This window comes from Barbatula barbatula (assembly GCF_947034865.1).
Source record: "Barbatula barbatula genome assembly, chromosome: 15".
Classification (NCBI taxonomy): domain Eukaryota; kingdom Metazoa; phylum Chordata; class Actinopteri; order Cypriniformes; family Nemacheilidae; genus Barbatula; species Barbatula barbatula.
Window position 1 is genome coordinate 10,435,592 of NC_136778.1, and position 15,317 is coordinate 10,450,908.

Consider the following 15,317-nt stretch of genomic DNA (forward strand, 5'->3'; position numbering starts at 1 on the left):
TTCAAAAAACTGTAATGCAAATATGTTTTCTTATAAAATACACACAGCATGAACAGATGGCTTGTCTATGAAAAAACATTCATGAGGGAGGAACGCAATATAACATGAAAAAATAAATGTAATAAAATAAGTTTTTTTTCATAAAAAAGTATCTTCAAAAACAAGTTTTTAAATATTTAAAAGAAATGAGCATGTATTGCTATGAGACCCAGACATCATATAAAAGGTTTATTATTTTGAATATAATGCCAGAATTCATTTATGAAACACATTTATTGTAGCTTACGATTAGAGGAACAGAACTCTTCACTTAAAGCATTTTCATGTGTTGGCCTGTACTGAATTTTTGGTGCAGGTTTAACTCTTTAACTTTGTACTAAACCGCTTTGCAATCACAACAGGTTAGACATTGTGGTGAGCAATATAATCATCTATTCGTAATGAGATTTTGATGATTTAAAGAGAGAGACCCTCGCTTGAAGTTGCAGTATGCATGAATCCAATGATTTTTTATGAGGAGCATGAATTCATCCAGAGGGTTAGTAAACTTTGACCGGGGCTTAATAAGCATGAATCACAGTGCAGTTACACTATAGCGTATCCAATATGTAAACCATCTCAACTGTGCCGTGTACTGATGGTTAACACTGGGGTCGGTGGGACCTTCTGTAATGTATGTAAAGATTTAGAGAACTGGGATGACAGCAGATTTTAGAGGTGTTAGTGTGTCTGTAGTATGAGCAGTAGACATGCTGTGAGGAACACGTTAAGGAAACTTTCAAACTCGGACTCTGAGACATTTCTACAGGGCAGAGCATCCTCAGACTTCTGCTCTGACTTCAGCTCGGGTGGAGAGACGATTATGCCTTGAATCTTTGACAGAAAAAATGATCATAAACATTTTAGTTATTACTTCAAACTATTTAAAGAATAAAGGTAAAAATATACAGCACGTTTACTCACCGACCACTCATCCTGGCCGATCTTAGAGCAGCGGACATTCATGGGGAGTTTCCGAACAACTTCATTAAACTCTTTTCCTCTCTTCCTTGTCCATCTGTATTTATCCATTGCCTCCGTAAAGGACAAATTGCTGAATTTCTTAGGACTTTTAATCACAAATGGCCACGTTCTGGAAAGAATAAAATAGTTTGGGTTTGGGTAGAAGTGTCCTTAAATGAATAGGTCAACAAAAGATAAAAATGAATTATTTCATCATCATTTCTTCATCCAAATGTCATTAAAAACCTGTTTACGACTCTTTTTTCTGTGGAACACAACAGAAGACATAGTTTTGTGCCCTATGGAAGTCAATGTTTTTTTATTTACCAACATTCTTCACAATATCCTCTTTTGTGTTCTGCAGAAGAAAGTCATACTGGTTTCGAAGGACACAAGGGAATGATCCTTTTAGAGTTAACCTGTGTAAAAAATTATACATTTATACATCTGTAACCTCTTTTTATACATTCAAATCTAAACTATTCCAGATATTTGAAATTGTGTCTCGAATACATGAATTAAAAGGGAACAATTGAGCCAATTGATCTATTTTTCTTATGTGCTGCTTAGATAAGAACTCCATCTGTGAAATTAAATTGGAAATATAAGGACACTCATCTTAAACCTATGAGTGATGTCCCTTAAACCCATTTCCCAAATTATACACGACAGTTTGTGTATCAAGAATTTACACCTTGACCAAAGACAGTCCTACAGGCACAACATCCCCCTCAGTGAGCTGTATAGGAGAGAGAACGAAGGAGACAGAAAGACAGAGGGCGCTTGAGGGGGAGAGCTTTGAAACAAAATCTGATAAGGTTGCCAGATCTATCCCCTTAAATGCCCCCTAATTCCAGCATCCATGCACAGTACAGCTTGGAGCCTCAGGGGGTTGAACAAACACACCCCATCGGCGGGGCTCCTCAGATGTTCCTCATTTTAGATGTATGCAAACCCAAAAACATTCACCCACTCTCACGCGAAAAAACAAACAAGCGTGTGTGCACGTATAAACTAAACACACAACTTTTTCTGTTCACTCTCCCTCCACACACACAACAGAATCTATACAAAACACAATCAACACGGCAATACTACAGAGATGACTGTCATACTTCTGTGGGAGTCAAACACATGTGGCTAAACCAACTACAGCTGTGCAGTCTTATAACTCATACAGTTTGTTTTCAGATTTATAGCATCACAGAAAGATAACATCTTAGCCAGAGCTATAATTATTTAAGATAGACATATATTTAGCTGACTGGTTTAGATGCAACATAACATATACTGAACGGATTATATAAATTGCATAACCCACTATGCCCACAGACTGCATGTTTTGGTGCTTATCACAAAAAACAAATGTTAAAGCAAGTGACAGTTTTTTTTCTCTTGCATTAAGAACAGACTGGATTTGATACAATCTCTCAGGCGATCTATTCACAGGACAGGCTTGTGGTTTAAGGATGTCTTTATGTGTCTCTTGAGCCACTTTAAAAGGAGACAAACAAATTTTACAATGTCCATACCAGATGTTTAAGAGGATCAGACAAACAAATTGTACTTTCTGGTGGAATGATGGGAGCAAGATGCCAGATCTTCTTGTAAAGCTCTTGAGCAATTTACCATGATTTGATCACTTCATTGTTTGGCAAGCCTGTGGGGATGACGTCAGACATTTATTTGGTTTCTCCTGTTTTAAACACTTTTAAAGTTGTTTTCCATTTTATGAGCCCCAACAAACATTAGGGGGTCGATAATGTCTGTTGTTGCAGTTTCCACCGACATTTAAATCTAACAATTCACTTTTAGAAAGTTTGATGTTGCAGTATACTGTTAATCTGTCCACTTGTTCCCCGTTCCTTTGGTTTCCTCCAAAGGAAGGGGGTGTTACCACCGCGGTGTTACGGTTGTGACGGCCACCGTCACAGCCTTAATTCTCACCACACACTTCGACGCTATTATTAAAAATAAATCATAATTTCTTACTCGACAAATTTCTTCCTTGACTAAGTCGCGACTGTGGCATAAAAGATTAACAGTATATGTACTCTTTGAATATTCTGTGTTCATACTGAAAGGTAGTCCTCGGAAATTGTTTTAACAGTTCTTGGTGGGCCATGAGTTGCAAAAGGTTGAGAACCCCTGTTCTAGAACTCGTGAAACGTCCTTTGAAGTCCTGCTTGCATGTGTCTCGTGGTTAATCTGCTTGTTTTATTATCCAACTTAAGTCCAATATAAAAAGAAAAAACTAAAGCTTCTGTTATCAGTGTTAATTAATATAACCGGTCTGACGTCATTCGGTCCCATGTCATTTCCCTCGCCATAGCAGGGAAATAATTGCGATCTCTAACAAAGATTGACGTTTGCACATGCACTAGCAAGCCTCCGTTACACTTCGATCGATCTGCATGTTTTTAACTGATAAAGTGAAGTTGTTTATTGCTAAAAGCCAAACCTTATAAATACACGTGCACTGAAGGGCACCGACCAATCACAACAGTCTGAGAAGCGGAAGCTCGCTGATATGGTATGGGTGGGACATCACACACGCACGCATGCACGTGCGTTTCAGAGCGTTTCGGAAGGAAGGACTTTATATAGACAGGAAGAAATCCAGTTGTTTTGTTAGCAGGACTGAGGTCGGTCAATATTCTTTAAATATGTGAAAGATAAAGCGTTTTTTTATTAGAAAGATTAACATCCATTGTTAAACACCCAAAAAACATAACCAAAGCCTCAAAAACCGTGAAAGAACAGGGCCTTTTAATTAAACGATTTCTAAGATCATGAGAAGCATTTTTATCAAGCATGTATAAGCACCCGCTCTGTTACAGTACATTTATCATTCTGTAAATTTAAATAAACATCCTGAAACTGTCATTCTTGAATCATGATGCATGTATTTGTGATCCTTGTGCCACTAACTGCATACATATAAACTAGATGCTGCGTTAGCATCTGTTTCTATGGGCCGCTATACCTAGTCGTCCGATATATTGGAAGGGTGTGAGCCGGTCTGTGTTGCCAAGTCTGTGGCTTTCCCGTGGAATTGGGTTACTTTTTAAACTGTTGCTCTATCCGAAGGTTAGGAGTGGAAGGATTATATAGCTGTAAATCTTAAAGGGCTAGTTTACTGAAAAATTATGTCATCTTTTACTCACCCTCAGGTTGTTTCAACCCTATATACAAAGATATTTGTAACAATGTTAGCCATTTTCAGTTCTGTAACATCATCATCTACTATTGTAGGAACGTTTTTAAAATCTTTTTATGTTCTGTTGAACAAAATTGAAAAATGTAGGAAAACAAACAGTACTGGGGCACCTTTGACTAACATAGCTAAGCAAACTGTGAGTGACGTCAGTGGACCGTTCCAAGATGGCGGACACTTCCATGTGCCTTGAATGAGGCATCCTGTTATATATATCTATGTCTCCTTATCAAGCTTTGAGTAGGTTGTTTTGACTTACGTAACAGGTTCTTGAATCTCTTTGACCCCGATGAATTTGAGCTGGCCGGTAATTTCTGGTAAACTCTCGCACCTGGCAAGGTTGACCCTCGGGTAGTAAAGCAGGTATGACAAACACATCTCATCCCGGGTGCTGAGACCTCCCTGTAAACAAATTCTAGGGTGAAGACCTTGAAATACAACACCACAATTAAACATCCAAAGCACTATTACAGCTAAAAGTCTGTGACAAATTATGCTACATACTTGACTAAACTTAACTGACAAGCAATGAGCTGCAGCTATATCTTGATCTCTTTAAAATGAATCCAAACGCTAGTGATTTGGCTCAGATTTTTATGGATTATGGACTGTGTACAGAGAAAAAGCAGCTCTGTGTCTTAGCTCAGCCTGTACTTCACTGGCTGCCTGTGTACAGATAGACGTCAGTTGCTGAATTCATCACAGACCAGCGGCTGTCAGAAAAAATACTGTTTGGCCAAAAGTACACAAGAGTTTTGGTCAGAACACACATGCTCTTGATGACATTCTGAACATGGCTAGATTAAAAGTATAATGTTTTATGTCTTTGTCTAATGTTATATTGAATTCATCAAGTTTTTTTATTGTTGTTTTTTCTTTAAAACTACACTTGTGACAACCTAGTGTCATTTGTGATTCTACTAAAATTCCTTGTGTCTGGAACAAGATGTTCGTGTCACAGGGCCTGGGACATTGTTCCTGGCTGTCCCACAACCTCTTTGCCTACCCTGTTCCTAGTATATTTAAAATGGTGGCTTAAAACTGGTAATATTTCACATGTGTGTCACACACAGAGTTTAAAGACTTTAAGCAACTTACAAAACACCAGATGGTAAATTTTCCACTAAGGGTAAAAGTAATGCACAGATGGTTCCATTAGTAGATGATTGGTATGTCTTCAATTTCAACCTGACACCATCGGCATTCTCATTCTGATGATTATCTTCTTATTGCATTTCATCTGTTTCCCACAGATTTGCTAAATGTGACCCTGCCTTTGAACACCCAGCTAAAGTCAATTTTGTGATTTACTGTTGTCTACTTAAAATCATGCAACATAGTGTAAAATACAGTCTGTGAAAATAGCCTTGATAATGGTAATACCATGTCAAAGATTTAAATCATAGGGAAATTATTAATTCAAATTAAACTTTGATGCTATCATATTTAGATTATGAAATGATAGTCTGGATTTCACAGACGGAGTCACAAATGTTTTGAAAACACTTGACCAGGATAAAAATTAATATAGTTATTAAGTTATATCATATTTAAAGGTCCAGTGTGAATTTTTTTGGAGGATCTTCAGAGGTGTTTAAAGAACTTACATAATGAAGCGTTGTGTTTTTATTACATAATCTATATGGGTTTATTTAATAATTGGTGGAATCTAACCCCAACTATGTAACACAAATCTAAAGATTCATGAGTTTAATCTTACCCAAGTCATATTCATTCTGCCTTTGGTGTTATATCTACATTCTGTGATTAGAGAATCACCCTGATGACAGAAAAAGACACGATTAGCTCAGAAATGTCAAGAAACGTCCCAAATATATGTTACACTGATTCATGTGAAAACTGTTGTGTGTTAGCCATAAAGAAGAGATAACTGAAAGCCATTTATGCACAAGTTATTAGAACCTCTTTGATTATAATCACAGAACAAGACAACAAGTCAGTCCACAATCCTTTTAAAGAGGAACCAGTCCTACAGATATACAAAGGCTATCTGAAAGTGCCCTCTTTATTGAAATTATTACCCAAGTCGTAATACACAACAGTAGGTAATACAATTAGTATTACAACTATAAGATATGAATATTTAATAGTTGCACATAAAAATCATACTACCAGTCATATAAAAGTGCAGCCTGTCTACTGTACTGAAGACAACCATTGCATTTACTCTATCTGATAGTGTTCTTAACTAACAATTTTCTTCCATCAGTCAAAACTTGACCCCATTTGCTTCTATTGCATGGATAGAGTCCATGTAACAACATTTTTCAAAATATCTTCTTTTATGTTTTGCTGAGTACATAAAGGCAGATTTATCACTTTACCAAATGATGCCTAAAAGACAAGATTATCCCAAACTAAGCTTTAATACTCTAATAAACTTTGTCTTACGGGTAAAATGAGTCTCTCCTGGCTGAGCGGCTGGAACTCTTGGAAGTTGAAATCAAACTGGTCATCTGAGGCCAGCGGCGTGAGCTCGATCTGCTGGCGGAAATGTCGTGCTCTGATAGACCGGCCTGCCAGGTGAGCATGAAGCAGCACTGCAAACACATGAACTCCACTGGGCATCTCACTGTTTAATGACTTACAGACAGGGAATGACAGTCAGGCAGACAGTAATAAAGTTTAAATAGAGTGTATTCTGTTTATCTGTCCTACTTCCTGTAGACACTCCTGTGTGCAGTGTCCTTCTGTAATATAATCCTGCATGCCTGGAGGGAGCATGTGATAGAGACTGACCCACACTCCTGTCTCAATGACCCCAGCATCATAACGCCTCAGGTTGGGGCTATAGTACAGGCGCAGACCTGAGCTGTCCACTTTTCCTGTGTTGAGATCACACTTTGAACATCTTTGAGGTTTAGGCCTTACAGAAAAGCTCTATCATTCTTGTCTTTGTTATGATTGGGCGAGAAACTGTCCAATGATTATTACATGCTCTATATTCTATCACCTACATATACTGTAAAAGTCACATTTTAGACTGTATCATTTTAGAGTTCATTTTAAATAAATGTATGTTCTGGATGTCTGTATTGTTGACTGTTGGGTTTGGCCTTAAATGTTTGTTACCTTTTTGTAAAGACGGATTATCAAAGTGAACTTCCATCTGTACAAAGACTGGATCCATTGAGGTTCCTATAGACATTCCAACATGTGGAGGATAGGTGAAGCCCTAGAATGGATAAAAAAAGTTTTGAATTTACTTTAGAAATCCACTATTTTATTATAAAATTGACTCACTTCAAAATAAAGGTGCTTCAAAAGGTTCTTCGATGCCATAGAAGAACCTTTATTGTTTAGATGGTTACATGGTTCTGTTTCACAAAAGGTTCTTTGTGGTGAAAAAGGTTCTTCAGATTATGGAAAGGTAAGAAAGAGATGGTTCTTTAAAGAACCTTTGACTGAATGGTTCTTTGTTGAACCAAAAATGGTTCTTCTAATGGGGCATTGCTGTGAAGAACCTTTTAAGCACCTTTTTTAGAGTGTATGGAATGTTATATGGAAGAGAAAACAGTTTTGTCAGTGTACATGCCAAAATAAACAGATTGTATCACTGTATGCTATCTTAAATTCTTAAACGGCCCAATAATGCATTACAACTAGCTCATCATTGAAAATAAATCCAAGAAATCTCAGGCAAAGCGAGAGAAAATCCTTTCATGACTCTATTAGCATTAATATAAAACACACAAAAAAGGACCACCTCTCCCCCGATAGCCCAGGCGAACAGGATGGTTTCGCAGGTGAAAAAGGAGTCTGGCATGTTTGGATGATAGCATTCATGTTCTCTGTTGATCTCACTTTTGTTCAGATTGCTATTGCACTGGTAAAGCAGAATGTGATGGACCAGATTCTCATGACCCTTCTGAATCAACGGCTCTATCTGAAAACAGAACAAAGATAAGCAAAGAATATAAATGTTAAAGCGATTATATAGTTACATTAGTTTGGTTAGTTGTAAACTAATGTACAATATTTAAGAGAGTAAAAAACTGACGAATTTCACATCTACACGCCTGTCCAAGCTTAATAAAGCGGGGATTAGCCAGAGAAATTGTACAAAAATCATTTCCATTTTTTCTTCTAGATCCTGTGTGTGGAAACAGCAGTTCTTCCTATGTGTGTGTGGGTGTATTTTTGTGTGTGCTAAAACTAGCCCAGATATCTCTGGAATAGGAAGTAGGGGATTTCAGAATTATTTTTCTCCTCACAGTGGGCTTCTTCTGTCGGAACTGGAATTCTAAATAAAAGCATTTCCAACAGAGTGATCTGTGTCCTGCTCTTCCAGGGGTCTCTGTCTGAATCAGTGGGACCCGGGGCCAAACAGTGGCTGAATAAATATAAAAACATTCCTCTTCCACCTCTTCTTATTTATCCATGATGAGCCATTTTGGAGTCTAAAAGCTAATGGAATTGTTCTAATATAATCATTTGGAGAATAAAACAATTTTTAAGCAATAACAATTAGTGTCTGATTCATCTACAGTACCTGCAGTAACCATACTGTATGATGGCACTGTTGTTATACTGATGATTATTGTGAAGCTGCACGGTTGGACCAATGGTTTGCACATTTTGCTGGTAATAATAATTATGTTAATTGACATTAGTTACTGAATGATACTTTTATGAAATTGTTATTTGAGTTACTGTCAAGTGCATTAAAGAAACAGTTTATAAAAACATAAATCCTGTCATCATTTATGCTCATGTCATTCAAAACCTGTGGAACACAAAAGTTTTACCAACATTTTTCACAAAATCTCCTTTTGTGTTAAAGAAACAGTTCGGTCAAAAAATAGCTTTTCCAAATCTATAAATTTCATGTTCTGATAAACCAAAGAGAGATATTTGGAAGAATGCTTTTAACCAAACAGTTATCGCCCACCATTGACTACCATAGTAGGAAAAATGACAATGGTACAGTAGTCAAAAGTGCCCCAGAAAAGTTTGCTTCCCTATATTGTACGCAATTTATAAAGCAATGTTCCTACTATGGTGGCCATAATAATCCTTCAATGGTGGCCATGAATTTTGTTTTGTTACAATCTTCCAAATATTCTTCCAAATATCTTGTGTTCATCAATCAAATACATTAATGCAGATATGGAACAACTTGAGTACATGAAGACAGAATTTTCATTTTTGGGTTAACTGTTCCTTTAAGCAAGATGACACGAGGGTGAGTAAATGATGACAGAATTTATATTTTTGAGCAAACTGTCCCTTTAACTTATATAACAGATACAACATTAACTTTTGTATTGTATTAGTAAATGTTGAAATGAACGTATAAAAAATGCTGTAGAATATTTGTATGTTGTCATTTCATGTTAATTTAGATAACTAATCTTAAGAATTGTAAAGTAACTACATAACCACCAAGTAATATGACTGTGTGATTTGTTATTGAGAAGCTGGTATTCTTCTGATTTCGCAACTTCAAGCGTGTAATACTCAGGAATTCTAATGATTTACTCATCACCACAATTACTGCAAGCAAAAGCCTATTTTAAATAGTGCCCAAATATATTTGCCTGTAAGAATATAGCCTATTTCCTCATTCCCAATACACTACCTGTATCTTTGAAACCTTACAATACATGTACAATCTGTAAATCGAGGCCACACTGCGTATATTTCACAGATTTGCCAGACAGCCACGACAAATTAAAAGTAAACGCGAGACTACAGCAAGATCCGAATCTGGACAGTGACAATACAGGCTGAGATAGAGAGTGAGAGCACAGTGTCTGGAAAATCTGTTCCTATTTGACAGTTACACATCTGCTCCATGGAATAGGCAGGAAACAGAGCAGGAAATATTCAGACACTGGTGTGGTTATGGGAGCAGCTGCTGGCATCTGACATCACAGCCTGGAGCTTTACAGATTCCAGGCTACTGTGGAGGATGGGAGGGAGGTGATTCAAGGGTCAAATTAATATACAAAATATTAATGTTTAGTTGAAGTTAGTGAAATGTTATTCAGTATAATCAAAAAATTCATCCAATATAGGGACAAACTTTATATTTACTTTTAATGACATATATTTTAATGTTGTGCTAGAGCTTTATCGCTTTATATTTATTTTGGTCATTCGGTGGGGCTTGACAATCACAAAGGCCTGCTTTTCTCTAAATACATAAAAGATTGGTGTATGTATGTTTCATCGCCTGTAATATACAGTCTGAGAAAAAGTCCCTCACTGTAGCTTCTTTGTATCCAGCACATTACACTATATGCTGACAGATTCACTTTCACTAAATGGGTCACATTCATACTATGAACTTCTCGCTTCTTCATGAGCAGAGTCAATGTTATCCGCGAAAAACGTGCAGCTGTAGTCACAGTGATAAATGCATGATGCAGATGACTGCATTTTTACAGCTGCATTTTTCACACCAATCTGTTAATTAAAGATAAGTCCCTATGAACAATTTGTCTGAAAGGATGAAACATAATTGTGGTGTTTTATCATATGATTAAAGTCTTTTAGCATTACCTATTCTGCCTCTTATTAAGAAAACTTGAAAAGCTCAGTTACGAGATACCCTTTCATCTACAGCAAAGGAAGTATAATTCCTTTAACCTGTTTGATCTATTAATACCAACTACAAAAGACAATAATGAACAGGTGGGACATCAATTACAGGCAGAGAGACAGACAGACAGAAAGATGAAAATACAGGTGATGTTTTTATACCTAGGTGAAGACGTACAAAAACAGCAGTGAGGACGTAACATAAAACAAGCAAAGGCTTCTAAAATAAAACCATAGTCTAAACCATAAATCATGAATGTCTATTAAGCAATGTGTCATCTGTAAAAAAAGGATCCTCTTGTTCTAGAACTGCATTTTTCCGAGCCTTTGTGCAATTACTTTGAAACAAATGGTTTTGAGTTTCAATGGATGTACAAAGGCAGTTTGAGTTCACACAGGTGTCCTAACAAAGCAACCACATGCAGTACATGGCACCACTAACGTTTGACTACTAGAAGGTGTCCAAATTCATGTTGTCTCAATATGTGTTATCAATATAATTATTTTATTTTAAGTGCACTTGTGGTGTCTTTTTAAACGAATGGCACCTGTTTCTATTTTTGTTATGTAGCCCAAAAACATTGAAACATTCTTGGAAATTGGAAAATTCTTGGAAATTGGAAATTCTTCAATCATTTCCAGCCGGTTTGACATTCTTTCCTCTGCTGAACACTGAAGAAAATATTTTGAAGAAAGTTGGTAACCAAACAACACTGGCCCTTCCATTGTATGGACACAAAACCACATTTTTCAAAATATCTTCTTTTTGTGTGTTTCACACGTGCACATTTTGAACGACATAAGGGTATATAAATTATTATTTTTTTGAGTGAACTAGCCTATTAAGTCCCCAAATACTTGGTTCACTATATTATCAGTATTACTACGACACGTTGTGTTATATGGCACTGTTATATTTACACTGTGTAAGTGTAAATCCAGCTTTTGATCATCAATAACATTTGAATTCAAATGTCCCCAATATTTCCTAAATTCTTTGTCCAGCAGGCTAAACTAAGTGGATTGTAATTGTGGAATTTAATTTACACTATTAGTGAATAGTAACAAAATTTTTACCACATTAAATCATTTTATTACTCACTCTGATTACATGATGTTTCCTCTTCATCTCTGGGAATTTCAATATTCTGCACCAGTACGTTGTATCCTTATCCGGCACACGAACCTACAAGATTTGAAACTGTCTTTAGACTTTTTATATTTTAAAATGACATAATCACGATATGTGCCAGTCACAAGGCGATTAAATGCGGTTAGAGTTTAATTGTTTCATTTTGGTAAAGGCAGAAGACTAGAGAGTGTGGACTTCCAGTTTTATTAATCTCATTTCCTGCTATTTTCTTACTCAAATGTTCTGTTTTTTGTTGTTGTAATATGTACACTCTTATAAAATCTGGTGTTTGGCTGTACTCCGCAGGCTGAAAGGAGGTCTTGTTTTCATTTCAAATAGGCAATCAGTAGGGCTTTGTATTTTTAAAAGGATTCACATGTTACCACTTATATCCAAAAACAGTTCAAGAACCTTGATTTCAAGCTTGTAAAAATAAACAAAACAGTAGGTACACTATTGCCTAAAGCAAAGCTCCTCCCTGTCACTCTCAGAAAATCAAAGGCTCTAGCAGTCTGGCATGCACTTTCCTCACCTTCTCATTTTGAAGGTCAAAGAAAGCTGTTCCTGCTGGGATGCTGGAGCTGGTTCCGGGGTTAAGTAACCGTAGGCTCTTTCTCCCCCTGTTCATCCCGTGGTAAACCGGCCCTGATGCTCCCACGTCCTCCGCGTGAAATGCCCAGATCACTCTCACCGTACTGCCCTGGGCGATGACAAATTGTGGGCAATTACAGACTCAAGTGCAAGAGACCTCCTATACAGGTAATAATTAAACAACAGTTTAGGGAATGATGTTCCCCCAATGAAACACTGCACTATTGTTTTATTCAGTGGACGAAAACGTGTTGAAATTAAATTTAAGACTGAGAGGCCAGAGGCATAGCTTGAAAACTCCTTAAATTGTGGATAAAGCCAGTCAATTAGATTTATCTTGCTCTATGCAGTTTTAGGAAATAGGCCAGGAATTGTTCATGAAACATTTTGTGTGACATTATATAACATGCAAAACATTTGAAAACACGAGTTGCACTTTTCAGAAAAGCAGAAAGTTGTGTGTTGCACTAAGTTAAGTCAATGTGAAGAAGACATATACATAGACCATTGCATACTGTATGGCAATGCACAAGAACAATAAATGCGGGTGAAGTTATGCTAAAACCTTACCGTAATGACTTTGTCATTGTCATCACACGTCTGAATGTTTCTGCTGAAAGCCAGGACAGTATGTGTATCATTTTCCCTTCCATACAGCAGCTTGTAGCTCTGGACTGGGTCTTTATGGACCTTTCTGTTTGAGTCTGTGAAATAGTCCTGAGGGAAGAAGAACAAAGTTAGAACTCTCAGGTCAAATTGGATTATTGATTTTAATTCAGTTTGGCATCTGGTCAGGTTTGATAATAAACAGTTGTGACTTAACTGGTAAAGCATGGCACCAGCATCACTGGCATGGGTTCAGTCTTATGGAAGTTCATATATTGTATTTACTGCATACATGTTAAAGTGATAGTTCACCCAAAAAAAATATTATTTACTCACCCTCTTGTCATTTCAAACCTGTATGACTTTCTTCAACAGAACACGAAAGGAGATATTAAGAAGAATGTTGTTAACCGGCACCCATTCACTTTCATTGGTTTTGTGTTCAGACAATGGAAGTGAATGGGTGCCGGCACCGTTACCAACTTTCTTCAAAATATCTCCTTTTGTGTTCTGTGGAATGTCATACAAGTTTGAAATGACAAGAGGTTAATGATGACCTATTAGGTGATATTGAGTAGGCCTAATATTAATATCTGTTAATATGCAGCCCAATGGTTCTGCTTTGAATAAGTGTTCGTTTTACTATACTTGTCGGGACGTTACATTATTCTATACCGAACCCTTAAACCTAACCATCACACAAACATGTCCATGACATTAGATTCAAAGAAAACCACAAGTTGACCAATTTATGAGCCGTTTCATTAAGTAAGGACTACTAAAGTGACCTCACAAGTGGGTTGTGATTGTAGTTTAATGCGAGGAGAACAAAATATATCTAAACAAGCACACGCACAGACACATATATATCCTCAAAATCGTATAACCTCAAAATCTTTAGTCAGCTTCATGGTCAAGTGTTTTTAATAATACATTTAAACACAATGACGTAGACGTTTTGGAGCAGAAGCGCTTATGGCTCACTCGTGTTTACAAAAACAGTAATGTATACGTGTAAAAGAGCCTCCATTAAACAATATAATTAACAGTCCTTGCCTACAATAGCAATATTTCAAACATCCATGATGATTACAGTATTCATCATACAATTTAAAGTCAGATGGGGATTGCACGGTACAGAAAGGATGGAGAGCTGGTGTCTGCGTCTATTGCCTGTAAGTACAACCATGCCTGGATTTAAACCTTTTCAATATAAGACATCACCAATAATTGTTCCATTCTTACGAACTGTATGAGTTCAGGATTGTCTAACAGAAATCCAGGGCAGCTTCCTGAATGTAGGTCACTAACTGTGAAAGATTTACGTCCAAAATGTTTCAGGAAACATAAAAAGCCGACAGATGACATTGTTCTTGATTTAGTCTTTGTTGGGTCATGGGTTCGAATCCCAAATAAGTGCAATTGGAAATGTAAGATCAACCCCATGCACATGTGAGTTTCATTGACCATGTCAGGAATCATTTTCCGTCTTTGAATAGAAAGTGAAAATAGTGGTAGCATTAAGAAAGTATATATAGGGTAATAAAGCAAAAGGCTTATCTAACAGATTATTTTTAACTGTAAGTGTAATGACTATAGAATATAGATGCTATAGATCTTGCGAAGAGACTCGCATTCCACACTCAAGGTGCGTTCAGACTCACCAGTAGATATGGACTTCCGTTAAGCACGCCGCCGATTACGATATCAGACGAAGCCATCGCACCGGTTGGTGACAAGCCAAATCCTATATATCCCCTCGTTTCCACTTCTGCTTCAAACGTTATCGTTGACTCGTCAAATCCCCATTTAATGTTGTATCTCATATCCCCATCTAAGGAAGCTGAATGGACAAATCCTGTCTTTGGCGAGCACGCTGAGAAAACCAGTGAAGTTAAGAAAACTACAGCGCAAAGAAGCTTACTTCCAGACATATCGAGCTCAATCGAAAAGACAGGCAACGGACGCGTTTTATCCATAGAGCTGTTGATGGAAATATGCAACTTCCGAGGGCAAGAGTGTTTGTTTGCTTTGGTGCATTGGAGGGATCCTTTCGGGCACTGGCAGCCTCCCACCACTGAACTGTTGAAACTTGTGGGATTCCCCTTTGATGTGAAACACACGTAGAACTTCACATCGCGCCTCCGAGAGAGCGACGTGACCGACGAAACGCCGCAGGTTCTGCGCAAGTTGAGAAGCATG

At 37.2% G+C, this 15,317-nt stretch overlaps 1 protein-coding gene across 1 annotated transcript; it reads right to left on the minus strand.

The window, feature by feature from the left end:
- Positions 1-214: 214 nt before the first annotated feature.
- On the minus strand, positions 215-15,049 carry moxd1 (monooxygenase, DBH-like 1; the record flags this gene model as incomplete). The annotated part of the gene is made up of 12 exons (XM_079474619.1): positions 215-873; positions 964-1,132; positions 4,479-4,621; positions 5,940-5,999; positions 6,632-6,823; positions 6,899-7,065; positions 7,313-7,415; positions 7,947-8,126; positions 11,889-11,972; positions 12,451-12,618; positions 13,080-13,226; positions 14,780-15,049. The coding sequence occupies 12 exons, from the start codon at positions 15,047-15,049 to the stop codon at positions 721-723; spliced, it is 1,836 nt and encodes a 611-aa protein (XP_079330745.1). The 3' UTR covers positions 215-720.
- Positions 15,050-15,317: the final 268 nt, after the last annotated feature.